This window comes from Calypte anna, chromosome 13, assembly GCF_003957555.1.
Source record: "Calypte anna isolate BGI_N300 chromosome 13, bCalAnn1_v1.p, whole genome shotgun sequence".
Taxonomy (NCBI): domain Eukaryota; kingdom Metazoa; phylum Chordata; class Aves; order Apodiformes; family Trochilidae; genus Calypte; species Calypte anna.
The window spans coordinates 17,411,919-17,435,400 of record NC_044259.1 but is presented as its reverse complement, the minus strand read 5'-3'; the positions used below and the strand labels follow the sequence as shown (position 1 = coordinate 17,435,400).

At 46.6% G+C, this 23,482-nt stretch overlaps 1 protein-coding gene across 2 annotated transcripts; it reads right to left on the bottom strand.

The window, feature by feature from the left end:
* Positions 1-1,503: 1,503 nt before the first annotated feature.
* STK32A (serine/threonine kinase 32A) lies at positions 1,504-23,376 on the bottom strand. 2 transcript variants are annotated; one of them, XM_030459085.1, is made up of 13 exons: positions 23,143-23,376; positions 21,859-21,992; positions 18,114-18,169; positions 16,787-16,938; positions 14,917-15,090; positions 11,787-11,824; positions 8,204-8,293; positions 6,257-6,354; positions 4,941-5,057; positions 3,451-3,576; positions 2,614-2,742; positions 2,240-2,304; positions 1,504-1,976 (listed from the first exon to the last, which is right to left on the bottom strand). In XM_030459085.1, the coding sequence occupies exons 2-13, from the start codon at positions 21,908-21,910 to the stop codon at positions 1,907-1,909; spliced, it is 1,167 nt and encodes a 388-aa protein (XP_030314945.1). In that variant the 5' UTR covers positions 21,911-21,992; positions 23,143-23,376; the 3' UTR covers positions 1,504-1,906. The 2 variants fall into 2 exon arrangements, with proteins under 2 accessions (XP_030314945.1, XP_008493718.1); XM_008495496.2 differs by lacking the exon at positions 23,143-23,376 and having other exon boundaries at positions 21,859-22,059.
* Positions 23,377-23,482: the final 106 nt, after the last annotated feature.

The window sequence follows — 23,482 nt, the reverse complement described above, 5'->3', positions numbered from 1 at the left end:
ACAAGTTTGGTGAAGTTCTGCTATCAAGTAATTGAAGGTTTTTCCCTGTTGCCTGGTAGTGATTAAGCTGAGATTGTGCCTCTGTTTACAGAGGAAGAGGGAAAAGGAGAGATGGGTGTAGAAGTCTTTGGGGAGTTTTTAAAGATGCAATGTTCTTACCATATAAGTACTCAAGTTTTTTGGGTTGGTTTTGTCAGCCAGTACAATGGTATTTATGCAGCAATGCATTTTTCCCTAGACAGAAGCAGGGATCGCTTCCTTATCTGATAACCACCTACTGGTGAACTAATTTCACTCCATCTTTGCAGCTCCCTGGACTGAAAAGGGTCAGATGTTCCCAGCTGGTTGTTTCCAGGCTAGCTGTGTACAGCAATGCTGCTCCCCAGCCCTGCACAAACACCCACACACCCACACCCACACACCCACACCCACGCTGCAACTACACTAAGAGCCTGACCTGAGCAAACAAAACCAGGATAGAGGAGGACAGCAGTGGCACCGTGTGCATCGATCCATGCACCTGCGGGGCACTGTGTCAGCTTTCCCCTGTCTCAGCATCTTCCTGTGACAGCAAAGAAACTGCTAAAGCCGTCTGAAACTGGGGGCTGCTAATCTTTATTGTACAGAGAAGGAGGTACACACTGCTTGGCGCTGTGTCAGTCAGTCTGGGAGGTGCCTGTATCTTCCCTGTACCCCACCTGCTAACAAGGACGCTGGGACCTGCACCACCCTCGGTGCCACCCGTACCTCTGTTGGAAATCACTGCAAAAACAAGGCAAATGGTTGAAAGCAGCGCAGCAGATGCCCCATGGGGGCTGGAGCTGGCAGGATGGAGGCTCAGAGGCAAACACCAGAGCTCCCTCAAATGGACTGAAGTGGGACCCAGGCACGTTTGGGAGGAACAGGGACTCTCCTCTCCCAGCAGGCACGGGGATGACAACTCCTATGTAGAAGTGTAAACCACACCTTTCCCAAAGCAAATCATCATCAGCTCAACCAGACAGTGATTATTCATGGTTCGTCTATCAGGAGCAGCTGTGAAGACCACAGGGAAGTACTGCACACAATCTGGGTTTTCTTCTGTGTCAGGTAACAGACTGAATTCTCCACCACATAGGCAGTGGGTGTCTGAAAGTCTTCAGCCAGGGGAAAAGCAGATTTAAACTGAGAGTCCAGTAAAGTCCTGGCTGGCTCTAGACAAGGCAGAATGGGTGTTCCTCCTGCCTAGTGACCTCAGAGGAGAAAGACAGGAAGACACAAGGGAAAAAAAAGAACTCCTTGGGGTAAGTGGGAGGCAAATGGTTCATCAGACATTCATTATATTGCTGAGAAAAGGCAAAAATGCCAAATAAGGAGGTGAAATGTCACAGCTGCAAAAACATTTAAATAACAGCGTCATTCCCAGTATTAACATAATAGACATGCTTTGGCCAAACTCAGACTGCACCAGGAGTACAGCTGTTGGTGCAAACAGTAGCTTCTTAAGTCTTGTGATTTCAGGGGTAGAGAGATTAAAAAATATACAATCGAATTACCTCTGATGTTGAAAGCCAAATGCTATCAGATTCAGCCAGCTGCAGCAATCTAATGTGATGGTGAATGGGTTTTTCAGTCTGGCCTGGGTAAGCACCTGAATGCTGGTTATTCACCAGTGCCTAGTTGTGACCTCTTTGTTTCCACATCTGCATCCTCTGACCACCACCAGCAGTGCTGAAACAGGCACAGGAACCTGTGTGGGGAGAGGAGGAAACCTTTGCTGCCTCCTCCCAGCTGAGGAAGGGAACATGGCCATTCCCAGCCTGGCAAGCAGCATCCAGGGCTGTGAGGGCAGCGGGCTGGGTAGCCGAGCCGAAGGGTGAGCACTGAGTCTATCACCAGCAGAGCTCCTGCGGGGTCTGCGCTGCTCTTAGAGGGTGTTGTTCTGCTTGTCCTTGCACGTTGTGGCCTCCTGGGTGTTGTTGTGGTGGTGTCTCATCCTTAGGGGCAGAAAGGGGGTGGTGGTGCTGTGAGGGGGGCCCAGGCAGGGGTGCGGCTGCCCGAGACCCTCCTGTTCCCTGGCAGGGGCTGTTCTGAGCCCCCCTGCAATGGCACCGCCTGCACCAGCGCTGCAGCTGATGCTGCTGGGGGCTGTGGTCCCAGACCTCCACCTGGCAGATCAGCCTCTCCTAAGCATGTGCCAAGGGGCCCCCAAACCCAGCCTGCCCATGGGCCTCTGATGATCCTCTGTGTCAGTACTTACTTTTCTCTGTTGAAAACAATGAAGTCCCTCTGGAGCATCTCCAGGTGCTTTTGAAGATGGCAGGCCTTCCAGAGCCACATGGAAAAATAGAGAGATGGGGAATAAATTACACAGTTCACACAGAAAGACAATTTCAAGGAGATTCAGAGATACCTTTAGGTATAGAGCATCTTTATCACTGCAGTGGGGAGAAGAGATTTAAGATTCTCCTTTCCCACACTGCCTTGCACTGTGGGAAGATGCCAAAGAGTCATAGGAATAAAGCTGGTTACAAGGGCAACACTGGTCTGTTTGAACAGTTTGTGGTGCTCTTGAGATGGCGGTCAGCTTGCTTGGAAAATGCAAGTCTGCCTTGACCACATGCTTGCTCTCACCTGGGACGAATTGCTTTTGCAGGTGTTTTTCTCCTTCTTAGCCAGACGCTTCTTTTTCTTGTGAAGAGGTTTGGATTCCAGGATCATTTCTTCCAGTTCAAAGGTTGGGTCACAGTTCAGCCTGCCTTTCTAGGGGGGAGAGAGAGAGGTTGGGTTGCCTCAAGGGCTCAGAGCCTGTCTTGAAGAGTCTCATAAATTGCACAGCACCTGGGAGCTGAATTTTGTATAAAATAAACTAATTACAACTGCAGACATAATCAGAATGCCTGCAGTACCTCTTACATATTTTATCAGTTCCCTCAGACAGTGGATATGGTCAGGGTGTGAGAAATGCTCATTTTGTGCTCACTGCTTCTGTTCAGCCCTTCGGCTGCTTTGAAGTGATGGTCTCTGCTGGGAGGAACACAGCAGCCTGCAAAACTGTTTTTAAAGGAAGCCACTCTACCCAACACAGAGAAAACCAGCAACAGAGGGGCAAAGTACATCCAGTTAACAAATATTAATAATTTAGCCCAGCTTTTGTTTGTCTGAAAGACAGTGGAGGTAACACTGCATGCAAAAGCCCTTGGATTATTTTCCCTTAAGGATTGTGTTACTTCTGTGCTGCTTTAATCCGATTAAAAAAGGATCAGAAACACTATATGCTGTATTTTTTATTTTACTGTGAACAATGGGCTTGTGAGGGAGAGTCATTACAGGAAGAAATGATTATTAGAAAATTATCTTTAATGTCCCTTCCAACCTGAACCAATCAATCTCTGATTCTATGTGGTGAGGACAGGCTGCAGTGTGTGACATCTGGGTACATGAGAACCTTTTAAAATCCAATTGTCTTACCATAGGAATGAATTCTGGCACTATCTTCTTCTGGAGAACAGCATCCCAGTTCACATCTGACAGGTAAGGAAAGTCTTGGATATCTTTCAGCTGAGAAAAACGCTTCTCAGGGTTCGGCTCAAGCAGCTGTAGTGGGAGTTAAATGGAAGGGGTGAGAAAGTGAGAGACCCTGAGGTGTGAAATCAGAGATCAGGTGCACACAGAGCTCTGCTGAGTGGGGCTTCCATTCCACAGCTCATTTCCCTCTGGAGCTCCAGTCCCACGGTGAGTGATGTGGCTCAGCTAGCGATGACGATTTGCCTTGAACGCTAATAAGTAAAAACATTCACGGGGGATGCCTGAGCCAGGACAGAACAGCAGTGGGTCTCATATAAAATACATATGGCTGTTAAACCAGATGCAAAGGGGCACTTGGAAATGTAAATAATGGTGACATTGCGTTATTTATTCACCAGAGAGCCTATATGGTTTGCAGCTTGTTGTGCTCCAGGGAAAATCTTCCAACATAACAATATCTGCAGTAAATATCTGTATATTACAGTTAGGCTTCATGAAATATTACCTCCATTTCATTTTAAGCAAATGGAGATATTCTTCAATTTTCTTCTTGGAAAATATGCCATGGTTCTGCCTCAGCAAAGAATTGATGACTCATTTTCATAAAAAACATTTTTGAGCATTTCACTAGAGAGGACAAAATATTTCTACATAATATTTGGAACAAAAAAATAGATGCAAGATACATCAAGTAGTACTTTATTGCTTACAGTTATTTGACAATTAGAAAACTGTATATTTTACAAAATTTGAAGCTAGTGCTTTTAGGCAGGGTTCAGTAATTCAGCTTTGCTGCCAGTGTATGCAGACAGTGTCTGACACTGTTGTTTTGTTTACTGAAAATATGGCTTCATTTCAAACATTATTTCAGCTTCAAAATTATGATTTTGAAGTAATGATTTTGAAGCAGTTTTGACAACCACTTCATTAAAAAACATCCACATCAAAGGATTTCACTAGTATCAGCACTTCTTGTGAACTTCACTACTGGGGAAAATGTTTTTAAAACAAAAAAAGTGCTATTTTTGCCAAATTTATTGACAGATATATTAATATATATTTCTAAGTTATGTTGTTCCAGAGAGATGAAGTTATAGAAGAGACTCTGGACGCCAAGGCTGCATGAGTCCGTTAGCAGCAGCCAAACTCCATCCCCATGGCTGCAGGATGCAGCACTGTGAGTTGGTTATTCCACCGGTGTGGCTACAGCAGGAGGAGATGGATGTTTATTTATATATTGCCACCTGAAGGTCACTAACTCTGAATCTGGACACAATTTGCAATGAATCCCTACAGCTTGCTGCAAAGGCCACAAGGCAGGGTGGAAGGAGATGGCTGCTCTGGGCAGGCACCCAGCCACAGCCCAGCCTCAAGCTGCCCATGGCTGCCCTCACCTTTTTCATCAGCAACAACATCTCCATGGCTGCCCTCACCTTTTTGATCAGTGACACCATCTCTGGGGACCAAGCTGCTGGGTACATCACTGTGGCTGTCCTGAAGACATGAGCGATTTCATTTGGGGAGGTGTTGGAGCGAATGTGGTACGGCCTCTGTGAAAAACAAACCCCACAAGGAAAGTGTTTTTATCTGTCTCTTTATTCAATCTCCTCGGGAAATCTTTCTTAGAGCAAAGCGCTCCCAACAAAGTATCTTTGTACACCCCTGAGCCTCCCATGGAAAGCCTCTCCCCCTCTGATCATCACAGCTCAACTGAAATAACCCAAACAATCATCTCAGCAAGAACACTGACAGTAACTGCATAGAACTGTGGCCTTACTGAGGTCACCTCCATGTGCAGCTCCCAACTACCACAACACAACTGCCTCACTTCGAGAGAGATAATTATACCACGGTGGGATGTTTCCATTTTAAAAGACTTTTGATTCCTAGATTTTTAAAGTATTTTGGAGAGTGAGTGAGGGTGTTACCAATACATCTTAAAAACTGTAGCTGTAAATCGTGAGATCAAAGCAGGAGCACTGTGCTTATCATGAACGTACACTAGGTGGACCTCAAGGTCTCCCTTCACTTCCCCCATGCAGCGACCACCACTGGTGCCACCATCTTATGGCCGTGCCAGCAAGGTTCTACACCTAGCAGCATTTCTGTTCCCATCTTTGGACACAGTGCCAACAGTGTCACCAACAGTGCCACCAAAAATCAATGTGATTACCAGTCCTGCCATTCATTTAATGTTACAAATGGAAAACTCAAATACTATATTAATACGTTCACAGAGGTTCCACTGCTTTTTACCCAACGTTTCCAAGACACTAATCTAACTGCTTTGTACAAAGCCCCCAACCTCAGCTGAGATAGCAGCAGAACACTGCTGTGACGGGCAGAGATTTTGCTTTATTGGTAATTTACACACTGTGGTTTGCATTTCCCCAAACTGCTCAGTCTTGTTACAGCAGCTGCAAGATTATTTTTTTTTTTTCCTTGCAGGATGTGAACTCAAAGTAAATCACATGGCAACCCAAACCTGGGGAGCTGTGACTCATTGACCAGCTCAGCATGCCTTGCCCAGCTTCCCCCAGGCCTGTGGACAAGGTGCTCTGTATTGTGACTGCTTCTTTCTGAGCTCCAGGCTATGATCACAAGAACTCCGGGCAAGATACTTTTGCTCCCTATGCTGCAATAACCCTTAAATTTGGCTCTGCCCCCTCATCCCTGGTATAAAGCACAAACTTTTCCAACAGTGTTTAAGGATCAATATGGGCAGGGTCAGGAGCCACATGCACAGTACCCGTGTCCGGAGCAGCTCATAGGCAGTGATCCCCAATGACCACCAGTCCACAGCAAAGGAATAGCCGGTGGGTTTTGTGGAGTTAAACATTTCAGGTGCTGCAAAACACAGAAAAAAGGCAGTTTGCCTTGCTGCAGTCTCAAGTGGGAATGAGCAATACAGATCCATGCCACAGTGAGCATCCCTGCTCTTCTGCCTGGGACACCAACAAGCATCCTACCCATTACCATGCCTTTGAAAATACCTGCTTCTTTTTTCTTCATAACAATGGCATGTGGCTGGTGGATTGGTCCTTTACCAAAGCACTACTGAACATAGAGGTTCCTTTGCAGCAACTCACTTTTTGTTTCCCTGGCTGTTGTCTCAGTCAGTCCCAGTCCCAGGACCCCTCTGCAGGGATCACTCAGTGCTTCCCTGCCCACAAAGCCCAGAAAGAATAAACTCCATTTGCTGACACAGGACTTCTCTCTTGTGCCACAGGAAATGTGCCTTGGAACAAGGACTGAAGCCAGGTATCAAACAGGTCTGAATACTCCTGCACCCCCCCCCAGAGAGCCCCTGCCCTCAGCTGGTGCTCAGCCCATCCTGATGCTGGAAAGCTGGTCCTGTCCCACTCACATCTCTGTTCATATTTAGAGTACTGCAGTTTGGCAGAGCCTAAATAGAGCCTCACAGGGTGAATGAAGGCAGCTTTTCACAAACATTAACATGCAGTGTAAGCCGAGACAGGGTGCTGACTGCACCCTTGGCAGGGGAAAGCAAATTGTAACTGAAGGAAGCCTGAGGGCCACAGGTTTTTAGGAGGGAATCAGGCTAATGGGAGGTGGGTGGGGGCACAGACTGACATGCTCTTTCTTAGCCAATGAATTTCCCTTTTGAGATTAAAGATAAAAAAATAACTGTAGATTTCTGTGTGAGTTGGGAGGCAAGAATTGCTCTAAAACAAACAAAACAGGGAGTAATGCTTCCTCTTTGTGCCTGTTTTTCTTTCTAGAGGGATTGCTTTGGTGATGCAAAGGGGAAAGGTCAATCTGGTCATCTTGATAAAAAGCAGAGTCCCAAGGGGCTGCTCTAAGGGAGGTGGTTGTGGGCTGTGTTACTTAGGTCTGGGGGACAGTGTTAGTATGAAAGTATGTATTTTGTGTGGGAGGGATTGTGTTAGCTGTATAGAGATGCTTTTGAGCGTTTCTGCTTCACTTAGCAAAGTTTAATTTATGGTTAAAAGACTTTTCTGTGTAATGTTTGCAGAAGAGTTCTCTTGGCATTAGCTCAGGATATTTCTCTGGGTCATTACCTGCATGCTCTGGCCCGAGTTCCCCCCCAGGTAAGTCAGTGTTATTTTACTTTATGTTTATTAACCAGGTGATAAATCTGTTGGTCTCTGCTTGTTTGAAAATTCAGCCTGACAGCAGGATGTGGGCTCTTTCGACCATGATGAGCATCTGCTTGCGTCTTAAGGCCACTTGGTTGGCCTAAGTAATGCTCATTTTTAAAGCAGCTATTTTATATAAAAATTGAAATTATGAGGCAGTGATGCAGCAGTGTAGGACTTCTGCTAACGGACTGAGGGAACAAATACAAGCCCTTGTGCTTCATTTTCCTCCTCAAGAGTAGGCTGCTGCTTGTGAAACACTCTGAGATCTCAAGGGTGTAAATCTTATTTTATAATCAAAACCATGCTGTACAGCATGGCATAATGGCACTACAACCTGTGTTGGCAGCACACTTGCCTTGCTGTGGTGTGTGGCATCAGCAGAGGGATGCACGTTTTCCAGCTGTGTCAGGGTGTTACCAGGTTGTTCCTTCTCCCAAACCAGAGCCTGAGCTTTGTTATACCCTAGCAGCAAAGAGCTCAAACTTTCATCAAAAAGGACTTGGTCTGTACCTCACCACAGCTGTCAAACCATGCCCTTAAAATGACAACTAGAAAATAAAAAATCTTCTTACCCATGTAGGGCTTTGTGCCAGCGATGGTGGTGACTTGTATTTCCTTAGTCAGCATGGTGGCAATATTGAAATCAGTGATGTGCACATGCCCTGAAAGACAGAGGTTGATCTGTTGCTTGATTTGCTTTACTTTCACATGAGAAACAGCTTGGAATGAGAAACATTAAGTAAAATATTCTATGGCAAGAAGTTTCTAGAACATAAGAAATTTTGGTGGGGGAACTGATAGAAAACATCTCACTTTGCAGGCTGGTTACAGGTGTATCTTGTTACATTACCTATTCCTTAATTTACCCTTTAGGGAGCAAACAAAATGGGAATTCTCAGAGTCATTATTCAATAATAACCCCACGGTTGCTCTGTCCCAGGCACAACAGGTCTCTCCTGGCTGGGCTGGCCAACCTCTGCTGCCACCAGAGACCTGGTGTCCAGCATGGGCAGAATGACACACAGCTGCCTTCCCTTCTCTGCCATGTCCTCTGTGTCCTTCCATCACTTGCCTTTCATCCCCAGCTCTCACTCCACTTCACAGGGAGCTGTTTTCATAAATATGTATTACAAAGGCTGATGAAGGATTTGATATTCCAAGCACAAATGAGCCTTTCTCTGGATACATCTTTTAGATGATTCACTTCAAACAAATCACAGGTTTGATAAACTATCCCACTTGGGAAGTCACCAAGGCTGAGGCTCTGAAGAGGTGGAGGGGGTGAAGAGGGATGGCAGGGTACAGCTGGGGGACTGGGCCACCAGACAGCACCTCCTGCTAGCCAAGAGGGAAGGACAGGGCACAGCTGCTGGGCTGTAGGCTCAGACTTTGAGGCTGGCATTTTCCTGAATCTGACTGCAGCTTCCAAACATTGCTCCTGGCACCATGTCCCTCCCAGAGCTCATCCCATCTACCCCAAACCAGCACTGCACAAGCCTCTGGTTCTGCATTAAAGCAAAGAATTTTCTTATTCTATTCAGCACCTCTGTTACCCCATAATTCCTGCCTCTTTTGTGCAAAAAGTACAAGGCTTCTGCAGATTGAAGTAACGTTTTAAAGATAAAAGACTGAAGATAACATTTTAAAGACTATGAAGCCAGAGGCATTAGGAGCTGTGGAACATGGACAGACTGTACTGGAACTTTCTTACCTTAGATTAGAGACCAAATAGGCTGTGAGTGCCCTCGAAAACCTTCCCACAGTGGTACAAGAAATAATACTGAGAAAAGCCATTACAGGGTTCTTGAAAAAACCCTCTCAGTTTTACTGGAGATAAAACTGAGCTTTTCTTCAATTTTATTAGACAAATGACCTGGCCAAAAACTCCTGATGAGTTAGTCACAATTCCTGGAAACTGCAATCTGTGACAATATTTTATTCCCAGGTGAGCTGTGCTGTCATTCAGCCAAATCTATAGACTCATCATGAAAGAAGGAAATAATTTTGTGCTTGGAATGACTGGTGAAGGTGGTCACCTGCTGAGGATTTTTCATTGTGGGACCAGATCCAAATCTCTATCAACCACTTTGTTTATTGCCCAGAAAGACATTTGCCTGATATTCCCCTTAATTTCTAGCTCACTTTAATTTCTGAGCTGAAATTGATACTGTGATACAGAATGCCACCAACCAGGGTGGCAGAGGCAAAGGCATGAGGTGGTTGTTAAGGTCAGGAAAACGTGTCCCATGAAACATGTTCCATGGGTTGCTTAACTAGAGGAAGTGTGGAGGAGTCACAGCTGGGAAGGGAGATGGGCTGAAGAGTCTGAAAAATGAAGGACTGAAGGTTTCCAGGAGTTCCATACGCTCAGGGGACTCATCTCAATCAAGTACATGATAAAAAATTGATGTTGGCAAATAGGACACACTTTGTGATTAGAGCTGTGGAAGCCTGGTGAAGGGAGAGGATAGGAGAGGGGAGCTCCAGCTCTATTCCATAGGGAAGAGATACTGAAAAACAAGCCCAGTATAGGAGGCTCAGTATAGATCAACATACTGCAATCACAGTTGCTCTGGGGACAAAGATTTCTGTATGCATGAGAGGACACAACTCTGCTGCCACAGATGAAGAAAAGAAATACTACAAGTCAGAGCCAGAAGGACACTGAAGTCAAGGGTACATCCACGGAAAATAACTCTGAAACCTCTACAACAGACAGTTAAAGTATCTCAGCAAGCAGAAAACAGGCACAAAAACAAGCACAAATTGCAGTGTCATTATAGAAGTTTGCAGATTACATCCTGCTGAGCTGAATGTGACTAAAGAGACAGAGATTTTTATCCTGTTTTTTCCCCTCTTTGGGAGATGCTGACCTACATTTCTGGGGCTTGACTGGTCTCAGGCAGCTGTCACTCTGTCCTGCAGGACACAGACCTGGGAGATGGTGACAGGTCACCCCAGGGTGTCCCCAGGTGAGGACTGACCACTCACAGCTCCACCCTGGCTGGGAGGGTCCCTGGTGCTGGGACCCCAACCACAGCTGCTCCTGTGGGTCCAGAGGTCTCCAGGGGACCCTGGCAGGAGGGAGGAGAGGTCTCTGCATCCCCCTGTGTATGGGGCAGCAGCAGAGGATGGAGTGAGGCAGGAGAGAAGCTGCTGCACGTGGGGGCAGCTTTGCTGGCAGCTCCTGAATAAATAATTAGCACTTCGAAATTCGAGGTCACATGCCTAATGAGGAGACTGCTGCCAGGCAACCCTGGTCACCCACAAGAGTCATGGTGACTCCTTGGAAGCTTCAGCATCTCTGCTGCAGCCTCTGAAGTGAAAATGAGCTCAGACACACCCTGTGCCTGCACTGACTGCTCTTGGGGTGCCTTGCTGCAGGTGCTAATGAAGATTTCTCACAAGACAGTTACTTGGATCTGGAAAAAAAAAAAAAAAAAGAAATAACAAAGTGTTCTTCTATAGAGTTAAAAGCTAATAAATATCAGACAGCTCTTCACTGAGAGAGCTCTGCCAGGATAGAAAAAATGTGTCTAGAGAGTAATGAAAAAACAGAATTAGAGTTTTGCCTAAGGAAAAAAAAAAATGAAGAAAAAATTACAGCAACATCTCTACCCAGCCCCAGCTCCTCTTTGGAGCTTTCTCCCAGTGTCAGATGCTCAAAGAAAAAGAAAATGACTGAAAGAAGACTGTCTGTTCAACCATTATTCCTCTGCTTGTGAGCATACATTACACACCGCCTGCATTGAGTGAGCATTTTCACTCAAATTATTACGTTTTGTGTATGTTTTAAGCAAGAGACAAGAAGATCTCAGAACTAAGGTCTGGTCAACAACTGACCACAGCAGCACAAAATGTGTCATCCCTTCTGAAGACACCATCAGTCAGACAGAGGAAAGGGAGTTTCGACACTAAGGCACCCCCAGAAACGGGGCAGCACCTCAGGGTGCCCAGCACCCTGCAGGGACACAAAGCAGCTGCTCAAAAAGCAAAAGAGCAACTAAAGCAGAGAAAGATGGTCCATTCCTACCTCAGCCATGGGAAGGGATGCAACAGAGAGGAAAGCAGCAAGAACCTGAGCTGTGATGTTGATGTCCTGCTCCTGGCTCTGCTCTTACACACATGCACAGCCACCAACCAGCTGGCACTTACCATGCTCATCCAGTAAAATGTTGTCAGGCTTGATGTCTCTAAGGAGAAAGGCAGAGAAGGGGAGAGAGTCATTAGTGTAGAAATGTGATGTGAGAGATGGATGCTGACACCTGAGGAAAGTCCAGGCTCTGGGGGACACGTTTCCAGAGATGTCAGGCCCCAGACAGTGTCTAAGCTGGGGCTCTGGTGGCGTTCAAATTGAGCATAAGAGACAGACTAATTACACAAGGAGAACAGGAATGGTGGTGAAGGCTGCTTGGGTTTGGGCCTGCAGCACCCAGGTAGTCCTCCTACAACAGCTTATCTTTATCCTCCTTTTGCTTCTCAGTTCCCATTCTACATGTTCCCCATTTACTCAGTAGAAATCAGATTATTTTAACATCTTTGCTCTAGAAACAAACGGGTTCCCCAAAGATTTAGCTGCCGAAATATATATATATATATAAAGGCCAAAACAAAATAATAATACCTATGGCAATGCTTCAGGGAAACACTTTCCACTGAAGGCAGAAAACATACACCTGATATGCCTGCTGTGTCCACCTGAGTGGCTTTACAAGACATTACCTGCTTTTAATGAGCTAATTACAACAGTCCCCAGCCAGGCATATGGTGATGCAGTGTCCCAGGGGAGACTCACACATGCCAGGCAGAACACAGGCACCAGGCTGGGGCCTTACAGTGAAAAAAATGAGCAGCTTTAGGATTTTATCTTGAAAAAACTAAGATCAACTTTGAACTCGCCTCTTGGAATCCAGACAGGACAATGTATCTAATTATCATGTACTTGCTTACAGCTCTCCAGCATCTTCCCACCCAAACTACCTCCAGTGGGATATAAAAACCAGTGAGGGTCCTTGTGCCACCCCCGTCCCCCAGGAACTGATGGGGACAGGTGTCTTCATCCAGAGAGAGCAGGATGGCTCCAGGTAAGCAGCTGGGTCACCCACAAGTGCAGCAAAAATGTGCCACGGGTTAGAGCCCCACTGCCCAGGTGGTCAGAAAAGCTGTATTTGATAGCAAAAAATGGTGATGCCACACTTGGTGTTTTTGAGAAAAACACTCACTTAATGAAAAACTTCAAAAAATGTTTCAGTAAAAATAGGTTGAAAAAATTTATTCTCTTCCATCATACAAAAACATTTTCAAAGTTCTTAAATGAACTTTCTTAAATGAAAGGTTTTAATCTCTGATTCAGTTTTTCAACCTTTGTTTGTTTGTTTTATTTCCACTGGGGCCTTTTCTGGTCTTGGTCTGGTATGCAGCCAATGGAATTACACCAGCACAGTGAGATCATTCCCAGAATGCAAACAATTAACAGGGATTATTTTGCGTATTGATTAATTGCATGCTCATTTTTTATAAACTGTCTGTGTCCATTTTCCAGCCTTTCACATGTATGTGGGAAGTGACTCCATCCAGCAGGCTGTGCTTGCTGTCTCTGCACAGCTTTGCTCAGAGAGGCAGCAATCACTTGCCAGGCTCCTGATGTTCCCAGCTGCAGATGCTGCAGTGTCACTGCCTCAGCTTAGTCACTTTATCACCCAGCACTGCTCCTCTGGGTTACAGTGTTAAACAACTTGCAGTACAGTGTTAATTAAATACCTTGAAAGTTTTACCAGCTGCCATGCATGTTTTGGTTGTATTCAATTCAGTTTAAACAGGCAAACCTTGCAGCCTAAACTTTAGCCTTTCCCACCTGTATTTACAAGTAACCCCCTGGTTCTTGTAAATATCCTGGGAGATTTGTCCCTGGGCTGTTTGTCTCTCTCTGTGGTGCCCAGTGCACTGTTTGGCCACCAGCCTCCTGGTCCCATAAACACCAGCACTCACTGGTAGAGAATTTCTTCCTTGTGGTTCCCTGACACCAGTGTCCCACTCAGCTCGTTCAGGCCAAGCCAACAGCATCAGGATCTGGCCCTGGCTGCCCAGGACAGAGACAGCAGTCTCCGTTTCACCATGTTTTATTGATGCTCATCCATTATTTGGTGCTGGTGAGCAGGTGCAGTCACCACATGATGGTTTCACCTCCCGGGCTGCAGCCTGCACAGGGAGCTGGGATGTCCTGTCTGCCCAGCCCAGGTGCATCACAGGAGAAATCTATGCAGGCATAAAACAAAACAAGCAGCATGAAAGGTGAGATTCCTGAGAAACCAGATGCCCACGAGATCTGAAGCAGAGCAAAACATCTCTGGTGCTCTGCAGCTCTCCCTAGCATGCTGCAGACATGGCAGGCATCAGCCTCTCTGCTTTCCCACCTTGGGAACACTGCCAAATGCCATGGACACGATCAACTCTTCATCTCCATCAGTGTCTTCATTACTAACAACCAACTATCCATTTCCCTTTAAAATGGTGTGCTATGCTCTATTTTCACACCTCACGGGAATGCTCTTCTGGAGTGATATTTATGAATGAGATAATCTCCTTGCCTTTATTTACCTTCTGCTGGTCCCTCCCTGTTCACTCCTGTTAGCAGCTCCTGAGTCCAACCCCTGGGGCACCCGAGGTCTGCATGGGCTGGCACACCAGGAGGAACCAGTCTGTCCCTCTGGGGACCAACCTGCCTCCCATACAGGGGAAGGTTCTGCCTCCTGTTATTTTGCAAGGCTTCAGATGTGTGGAAAGAGCTCAAGTGTCTTTTCACTGTCAGTGAAAAATCTTGCTGGCCAGCAGGAAACTCTGAGCACTTCTAGAAAGGGATACAGACTCAGACTGGGTTATGGTCCTGTTCCTTGTCCCTCAGTGCACTGCAGAGGGGAGCAGAGAGCAAAAACCTCTGAGGGCCACAGTAGGGGAATTTGGAATGCTGATGCCTACTCTCCCTGGGCCAGGATGGATATTAATGAGCTACGGCTAATTAAACCTATCAGAGACAGCATTTTGCAGGATTATCAGAGAAATTAAGTATGCCATATCCTAGCTTTCCCAGAGGGAGAAACACCAGGCTCCCTGTTGGATGTCAAAGGCTTTTCTCAGGGAAGCCTGGTGCTCCACACCAAACAATTGCACGTGGCAGAGTATTTTGTTAAGCTCTTCAGCTTCTGTTTGTCCCCTCGTGCCAAAGAGGACCAAGTCCACCCCTGCTGCAGCCTCCAGGCAGCAGTCTGCTCCGAGGTCCCCAGCTGACCTGTGGATGATGTGCCTGCTCTGGAGGTAGTCGAGGGCCAGGACCAGCTCACAGATGAAAAGCTTCACGGTGCCCTCCTGGAACCGCACGTTTTGTCGGAGGTGGTAGCGCAAGTCCCCCCCAAGCAGCAGGTCCACAACCATGAACATATCTTCTTCATCCTGGAACGAGTACCTAAAATGGCATGAGCAGGGTTCAAGGACGGAAGTATTTCAGACAGACCGGTTATAAAGGGACAAAGGGGACCTCTGGGAATACTCATGCCCCCGGTGCAGCAGTGGAAGTGCAGCAGTGAGAGCTCTGGATAAACACTCTCTGCTCCCCTTGGGGCCCACACTCAGCTCTTCAAGACACTTTGTCTTCTCCAAGCAGCCCAGGGAGGTGACCCACAGGAGCAGCCTGCACAAGGCTCTGGCTCTCCTGACAGCAGCCTGGTAACAAACCCATTTGCTCAACACAACAGGGGATGCAGCTGCTCTCTGCTGCTCCTCTTTAGGTGACCTCTTTTGATGACACTGCTTACCAAGTCTCCCTTTGAGACAGTCTAACAATCAGCTACCACCTTTTTTCCTCATGCATTTTTGCTTTACACGTCCCAGCTGCTGAGTGAGATTTGCCTGGAACAGCTTGTTCAAGTAGGAAAGCAGAGTTTGGAGACTTGTCCAAAGCTTGATGTGTGGTTCTCATTCAAAACTTAGAACCCCACCAGCAAACTCCTGGGAGTTCACTTAACAGCATTCTTCCTCTCAAAGGAGACTCTGAAGAGGACCACCAGGCTATTCAAAGAATTGTGCTCTTCAGTGTGTTTTAGACTCATTCTTGGGTTTACTTTTGGTAAGTTCTACCTCATCCTAAAAATTAATACAATATTAATCCAATGAATCCAATATCCACTAAATTTAATTACTCATCATCCCAAGGCAATCCCATAACTAAAGGATATTGGCTACTAGATCATGGGCTGTAGGAGACCACAGCACTTAAAACATTACTGGTGTCCTAATAACATTAACCTGACAGACTCTAAAGGTAATAGAGTCTTACTTAAAATTCCTATTTTACTGCTCCACTGCAGGCAAACATGCTGAATCACACAAAGGGGGAAGAATTAGTGTACCTTTTCTTATTCATCTGGTCAATCCCATTGTTAATGGTTGAAAAAGGGCTATAACCAAACCAGGTAGGTTGCATTTATCAGGTACTCTTAAAGGAAAGGGATGCTTTTATGTACACATTTCCCCTGTGGTTATATGGGCTTCTGCAATAAAATCTGAATGGTATTATTGTTCTGTCAGTAAATTCAAGGATAAACTGCTTTTATCTTTGCTGGTTAGCATCAATTCAGTCAGGTATCAATAACATATTAAGGCAGCCTGTTTAAAGTGCAAAATAAACCACAAAAACAGAATCAGGAGGAGAGGCAAGGAGAGGAGAGCCCTGTGAACAGAGCACTGCTTGGCCATCAATCCTGTGCTGCTGCCAGGAGTTGCTCTGGGCTGCGAAGCAGCATGGTGAGTAAAACTGGGAGATGGCAATGTGCAGGACCTGCCTGGGAAAGAACCACAGGGCAACACATGAATAAACTCTTGTGTTTGTCTAGGGGATAAGGGGGCTCACTTCTTGTTTAACTCAACAGGATTCCCCAAAAGAGAAGCCTACTCAGTGGAATCCAGGAGAAGCCCCTGGGACAGGTCCCAGGAGCACACACACACCTTCTCCAGAGTGACCATAGGCAGGATGCTGACCTCACTGCTCACCCACCCCAGCACCACAGGATGCTGGCTCAATGGAGAAGCAGGTAAATCTGGTCTTCAGGATGTCTGAAGTGGCAACGTTGACTCAACCACTAAGTAAAGAAGCAACATCTTACCATAAATTAACAAGGAAGGGATGTTCCAGGCCCTGCATGATCTGCAGCTCCTTGAAAACATTTCTCACTTCATTCCTCTCCACGCACTTCTGTTTGTTCATGTACTTCATGGCATACATCTTCTTGGTGTCATTCTTCTGCACAACACAGACCTAGAAGGATAAATTAGAGACAATTTGTTAGCAGATTTTGGCAGGTAAAACACAGTCCCACCAGTGTTCTCCAGTGGCTTTGGCCAAGTCCCAGCTCCGTGTACTGACACTGCAGCCATGGACATTGCCAGTAAATACCTCACCCAGTTTTCAGCCAAATAAGAAATTTTGCTTAGGGGAAGGAATTTACCACCACAAAGGCAGGAGGCAGGGAATCACAATGGGTCAACATTTTATGTAACAGCAGTAACTAATCTTGGTTTGCCTGTCCCTTCCACACCAGTTACTGTTTGAAGAGTCCTTTCCACCACAGAACTGCAGTACAGAAACTGGGGAGCAGCACCTGACCCCCTCATCCTTTGTAAGTCTCGTTCAGCTCACAAAGAACCTTGGGCTTGGTTGGAGGGGTAGGGGGGTTTGAATTTTAATCTTTCTTATAATATGTCATCAAATTTAGAAAGAAATGGTGCTTCAGTGGGAGACTAAGCTGGTAAGAGTACAAAACAAAACATGCTGGGTTTTTTTCAGATGCATTTCCACAACAGTTTATGAGTTTGGGATGGATTTACAAAGGTTCAGTCAACCTATTTCTTTTGCCACCAAATAAATCTCTCTGTCTAGAGATCTCTTTCACACTCTGCACCCAGGGCACACTCCTCTTCTGGCATGAGTGTGCCCTTAGGTGAAGAGGAAAATGACAATCTAGAATTCTGTCAGTGTAGACAAGCATGGAGTTCCATAACAGCATAAAAATGAAACCAACCTATGACTGTAACCTGATGCTTAATAACAAACACTGTGTTTCACAGAGAAATATCCCCTTAAAACACCCTGCCAGACCTTTCATGTTGATTGTAGCTCCTTATTAAATATCTATTGTGATGGTCAGTGTTGCTTTGTTGGGGAATCTTAGAAACTGCTTATCCAGAAACATAATGAAATTCAGTTCATTTGATTTATTAAGATCTCATTTCAATCTCCTGTAATATAATTTGTGGCTATGGAACTGAGGAGGAACCAGGGTCTGATTCTTTCTTGATTACCAGGAGTTGAAGCGTGGGTCAAAGCTGACTAACAATGCAGGATTTATTTCATTACTCTCTTGTGAGCCTCTAATTCACCCATTTCTCACTTCTCCAGCTGTCCAAATGGTGATTTATTCACAAAATACTCACTTTTCCAAAGCTGCCCTTCCCAATAGCTCGCAGAATTTCAAAATGGTCGAAGGTGACTGCAAGAAAGAGAAAACATTTAAATATTGAATGGCTGAGCAACCTTTTGATGCTATTATATAATTACCACTTTTTCTCCATAAGAGCTGAGAAAAATAAGGGAAACCCTAGCAACTTGCTGTTGCTTTTGGAGATTTGGGTGCTGCGTAAAACTTGGTGCCTAACAAACCTTTTTTTTCTTTCCAGCACAGCAACAAAGGCAGTTTCCCTGGGTCAGCCTTTTTCAATGGCAAATCAGGCAAAGAACCATCAAGTGAATGCGTTCACTCTGCCCTGCCTGTTAAACATGAAAGTGTCACCTTATTCCTGCTGAAACCAAACACAGAGAAGTTTAGTTTATCTGAGGTTTGTACTTTGTAAGGTCACAAATGGGCAGTGGGATCTTGTGTCCTCATGGTGTTCTGGACACCCATTTGATAACTGTGCACTCAAACACAGCAGCCCTGAGCACCACCTTTGCTGCTCCTCAGCATCCAACACGGCTCTTGCTGCCCAGGGGAAGAACAGAAGAGCTGCAGATGGTGCAGGTCAGGATGGAAAGTGAACATGTATTTCATTTCACCTGCTGGCTTCTGGCTGGAGATGGGGCTGAGGAGTGGACATCTGCACAGTGGGGGAGAAGACTCTGTAAGTGCTGATCTGAATGACCCTACAGATCAAGTGTTTCTCCTCAGCCAGCATGAAGCTGCCCGTGTCTCATCAAATGAAATCACTGCAGCAAACACAAATTGCCTGTGTGGGGCTTAGACCCTGCTGCTGGTTTCTGGAGGGGGCACCATGGCTGTGACCACCAGGGGTGAATCCTGGAGCCACCACCAAGTGCCGGGTGATGGGGGAGACACTGCTGTGAGAGCAGCTTGGCCATCAGGCTGCAGAGCTTTCTGAGACCACAGCTTGGCTTGGAAAGTGCAGCTCTCAACATAATTGTCTTCTGCTCCTTTCTTCATTAGCTGAACTGAGTGGCACAGAAAGAAGTGTTTGTCTCCAAAGCTTTCTAGCAGATGAGATTTCAGGCAAGGAACCTGCTGCTAATCACTGGGACATCACCAGGTGACTCCTCGGGACAGACCCACGCATGAGAGTCATCAGAAATGCACCCCTAGGACACATCCTGTTTCACTGCCACGGCACAGCTATGGGTAAGAGTACTCAGACTTTGCTAGTGGACTGTTATTTGTTTGTTTTAACAAACTGCATGTTTTCTCCAAACAAGTGAAGCAGGCAGACTGGTTTTTATTCAACATAATCATGATGCATCAGGGTCACCACACTGCCTGAGCTCTATGCCCACTGAGCCTGCCCAAACCTCCTCCAAAAACAAGGCTGAAAACAGCCACTGCCTACCTGGCCAGGGGTGTAATACCTGCTGGGTAACTGAGTCTTGGATTGATTTTTTAGAACAGGCACACTAAATTTAAAAAAATTGTCCTTCTTGTTGCTGTTGTCTTTTCAGGTAGGATGCCACAATCTAACCAGAGCAAAGTTTATGGTTTACAGCTATAGCACTTGCAAAAAAAGGCAGCTTTTTAAGGCACAGAAGCCCTTTTTGAAACCTGTAATTACAGCATCAAAATTGCAAATATCAGAGCTGAACACAAGCTGATCACAATTGAGTTTAACTTGGTCTGTTTACTGGTTTGACATCCTGAGAGAAGGGTGGTGGATATCTGCAGAGCGAAAAAGGGATAGTGAAGATGTTTATCACCTGCAGGGAAAGGTGAGAGGGACAAGAAGCCCTCGGTGCCTTCATGGTGGAGTAAGCAGGAATGTTTTCCTGAACATGTTAACACCCTCTGCCTCCTTGTCTTCTACTGTTAATGTTTTCATTAGTATTTTAAACACAGGTCTATAACTGAGCTGACTTTAAGAAAGCTAAACTGCATACTTTTTACTTAAGGCTCTCAAACCAGGTATGATCACATTTTAACCTCTCTCTGTTTTGGCTTTTCTACCATCCCCAGTTTTCAGGGAGCCAGTCCAGAGGCTCACTTCCAATGAGTACTGAAATTTGTGGTGTCCAAATCAGGGACTAAACACATGTTCTTCATCCTGAATCCATACCTACAGATCTGACAAGCCTCATTTAGCTGCCTGGTGGTATCTAAAACAACAAAAAAGGCCAAAGCATTTGCCCTTCAGCAAGAAAAGTCATGTGATATGCCAACTCAGACAAATTATGTTTTAGAGATGCCAAGAAAGATAACACAATTGCTATAGAGAACCAACTGAAGCACAAGCATGAAACACCATTTTGAAGCAGGGGTTGTATTTGTAAACCCAGGTTGAAGGAACAAAATTTATATAGAAAACACAAGACCTAACTGGTCATGAAAAACATCCTCATCAGGGACAAATCAACCCTGGCGAAGCCCCCACACCTGCTAAGAGGAAGTCAGTGCCTCAGGGGGCTCAGGTCCTCCCATCCCACCATCCCACAGCACCACACAGTCTATTAGGGTTCATCTTCCTTTGGTCATTGTAATTTTCCCCATTTTCATTATATTTCATCCCTTCCTTCCTTCTCTGCTCAGCAGCCTTAGGAAACCAAGTGCTACCACAGCATAGGGAGTAGCAACACAAGCCCCTCCATGCTTGTGGGAGACACACAGTGCAGATCCAGGAAGAAGAGGAACAAAGATACAGCTAAAGCTCCCCTCAGTTCTGGGGCAATTTAAAGACAGAATAGCTGTTGGTGGGATAGAGAGGCAAAGGACCTCAGAACGATGGATGTCCAGCTCACCCAGTCATTGTCCTCACTGCATATCTCTTTCTGCTTCATCTTTTATCAAATCTGGCCAGCTGGGGACAGCATCTGGCTGCCATCCTCTGGGATGCTTTCTTCTCCTTTTTGCCCAGAAGCAGCACAAAGAAAATCCGGCTTTCAAGATGGTCTTATCCTGACTATATGGGGAGGGGAGATCACCTTGCAGCGCTGAACCTTCTGTCTGGTTATTACATTTTCTTTTCATCTCACTAGCTTATTAGCCACAACTGGGCCTGCTCAAAGGAAACACTGAGGGGAAAAAAGTACTGTCATCCCACTTCAGCTGACAGAAAACAAAGCCCCCTTGGGAAGTACATGTTTAAAGAAAAAATAAAATAAAAGTATGGTGCCACAGAAAATAATCAGACCATAGCAACAGCAATTTCGAAGACAATCCAAGAGGCCTTTTGACTGTTTGTGCACCCCAAAGGAGGTAGGTGCGAGCCCCCCTGCCCTGTCCTGTGATGTCTGTCCCTGCAGAAGGAGTCCATGAAGGGCTGGGCTATTCCCCTTACGTCCCCAGTAATCAGGATTGCATCCCCTCTGACTGGAGCTGTCACCTTCAGGACAGCAGTTTATAAGTTATCTAGGCTCCCTTATATTTTGCTTTTATTTCCATGTATTTGTATTTACATACACATTCTATTACTGTACTCAGGTGAAAGCCCATATGGCAGCTAGCAGGCTGACTCATGCAAAAGGAAACATGTTTATGGAACAATCATTTAATGACTATCACTATAATCTTGGCAGCATAGTGACACTGGCCTCCAGTACTGCTCTCTGCAATGTTTTCTCCTTTTCCAGCTGCTCAAGCCTGCACGCTGCTCTCTCAGTGCCGAGGTGTTTGCACCCCTGCACATGAGCTGGTCCCTGCACTGCTGGACTCTGCAGTCCCAGAAGATGGCAAGGAAAAGGTCTCACCATCTTCATTTCCATCGCAGCGGGGTAACTTGCTGGAGGTGTTTGCTCCCATGGTGTGCTCAGCTCTCTCTGCTCCTCTCAGTTACGTTTCCACCCTCCAAGCTGGTGCCTGAGGAACGGTGTTGCCCTGGTCACTGCAGGAGGCAAAAACATCATCATCCAGAGTAAAGAATTGTTTTGCAGCCTGCAGATTTTCTGAGGGTTCACTGCTCTGGAGACAAAACTGATTATCAGGTAGAAAGCCCATTGTAATTGAGTTTACCGGAGAAACCCTGTAAGATCATAACGTTCTCACCTAGGCCAGGATTGATTGCTCCTGGGAAATGTAGAAACAGCCTAATGGGCCAAAAGATCTGCGCAATCTGATAGCTTATTTTGATACTGATAGCCCTGTGAAACACACATTTTCTTATGCTGGAAGTACAAAACCCTAGAAGAATAAAATGAGGGAGTTAATGGTGCAGCACAACTTGGACTTTATCCAGCCCAGAGTGTTCCCTAGGACACTCCTCTTTTCACTGCACATTTAGGGGTGCAATGCAGCTACATCTGTCTCAGATGTACATTCTGGGGACACAGCTACTGAGTAGCTTCACTTTTTTTTCAGATGTGAGAAGGTAGGTGCTTGGGAATGCCCAGGCTGTTGGCTCCAGAGCCAGGCAGCACACATTCCCAAGAATGTTTTATCCTCAATAGATAAATGTAAACTGAAGCAAAGCAGAGGCAATATGCCCAGGGTTTACACAGCACTGCAAGCACACTGTGCCCTGGGGTGAGGAAAAGAGCTCAGCAGGATGAAGGAAAGGATAAGATGTTCATATAGAGGCGAGCAGCTAGTTGCATTATTAGAGCTATCACTGATGGGTGACAACTGAGCTGCCTCCCAAGAGGACCACTAACTTGGAAGGGTTCACAAATAATTTCTCTTACTGCCTCTCCCTTGCTGAAGTGCAGCAGGGTGCTGTTGCTGGTCTGCTGAGCAGGTGAGGCTGGGACAGTCACACCGCAGTACTCGGCACTATTCTGTCACTATTGCCCCGAGGAAATTAAAAATTAACCTGAACTCTTCCGCAGCCCCAAACAAGTTCAGGAAGGATGGGAGCAGGATCTCTGTCTGTCACCTTCAGAGCTGCAGCCCGGCCCCGCAGGTGCCGACCTCTCTCAGCTGCTGCGTGGCCACTGTCGTGTGTCCCCCCGCCACCCCGCGCTGTCCCCAGTGGTCACCGACCCCCACTCAGGGGAGCAGACCCCACTCCAGAGAGCACGAACGAGGAAGGCACCTACCTGGGGAGCAGAGCGGGGGGAAGGGGCGGCGAACGGGACCCTCCTGCGCCGGCGGCAGTGACCTGCGGAGGGTCCGAGTGAGAGGAACGGAGGGCCCGGGGGGAAGGGGACGGAGGGTCTGGGGAAGCAGCTGGCGGAGCCCGGAGAAGCGGAGGGTCTGGGAGGAGCCCAGGAAGGAGCCGCCGGAGAAGCGGAGCGGCCGCACCGCCGCACGCCCGGGGGTCCCGTTGTGCCCCTGAGTCCCCCCGGCGGGCGGGGCCAGCGCAGCGCGGGGACACGCGTGGGTCGCTCCCCGCACAAGATTTCCCCGTCCCTCCCCCTGTCCCCTCCGGCTCTGGCA

Excerpts from the sequence above, each read along its gene's own strand:
- STK32A (XM_030459085.1), bottom strand. The coding sequence starts at position 21,910 with ATGGGAGCAAACACCTCCAGCAAGTTACCCCGCTGCGATGGAAATGAA. Across the intron at positions 15,091-16,786 it reads CCCTTCCTTGTTAATTTATG|GTACTCGTTCCAGGATGAAG; the intron begins GTAAGATGTTGC and ends ATGCCATTTTAG. Across the intron at positions 1,977-2,239 it reads ATTGTTTTCAACAGAGAAAA|GATGAGACACCACCACAACA; the intron begins GTAAGTACTGAC and ends TCTGCCCCTAAG.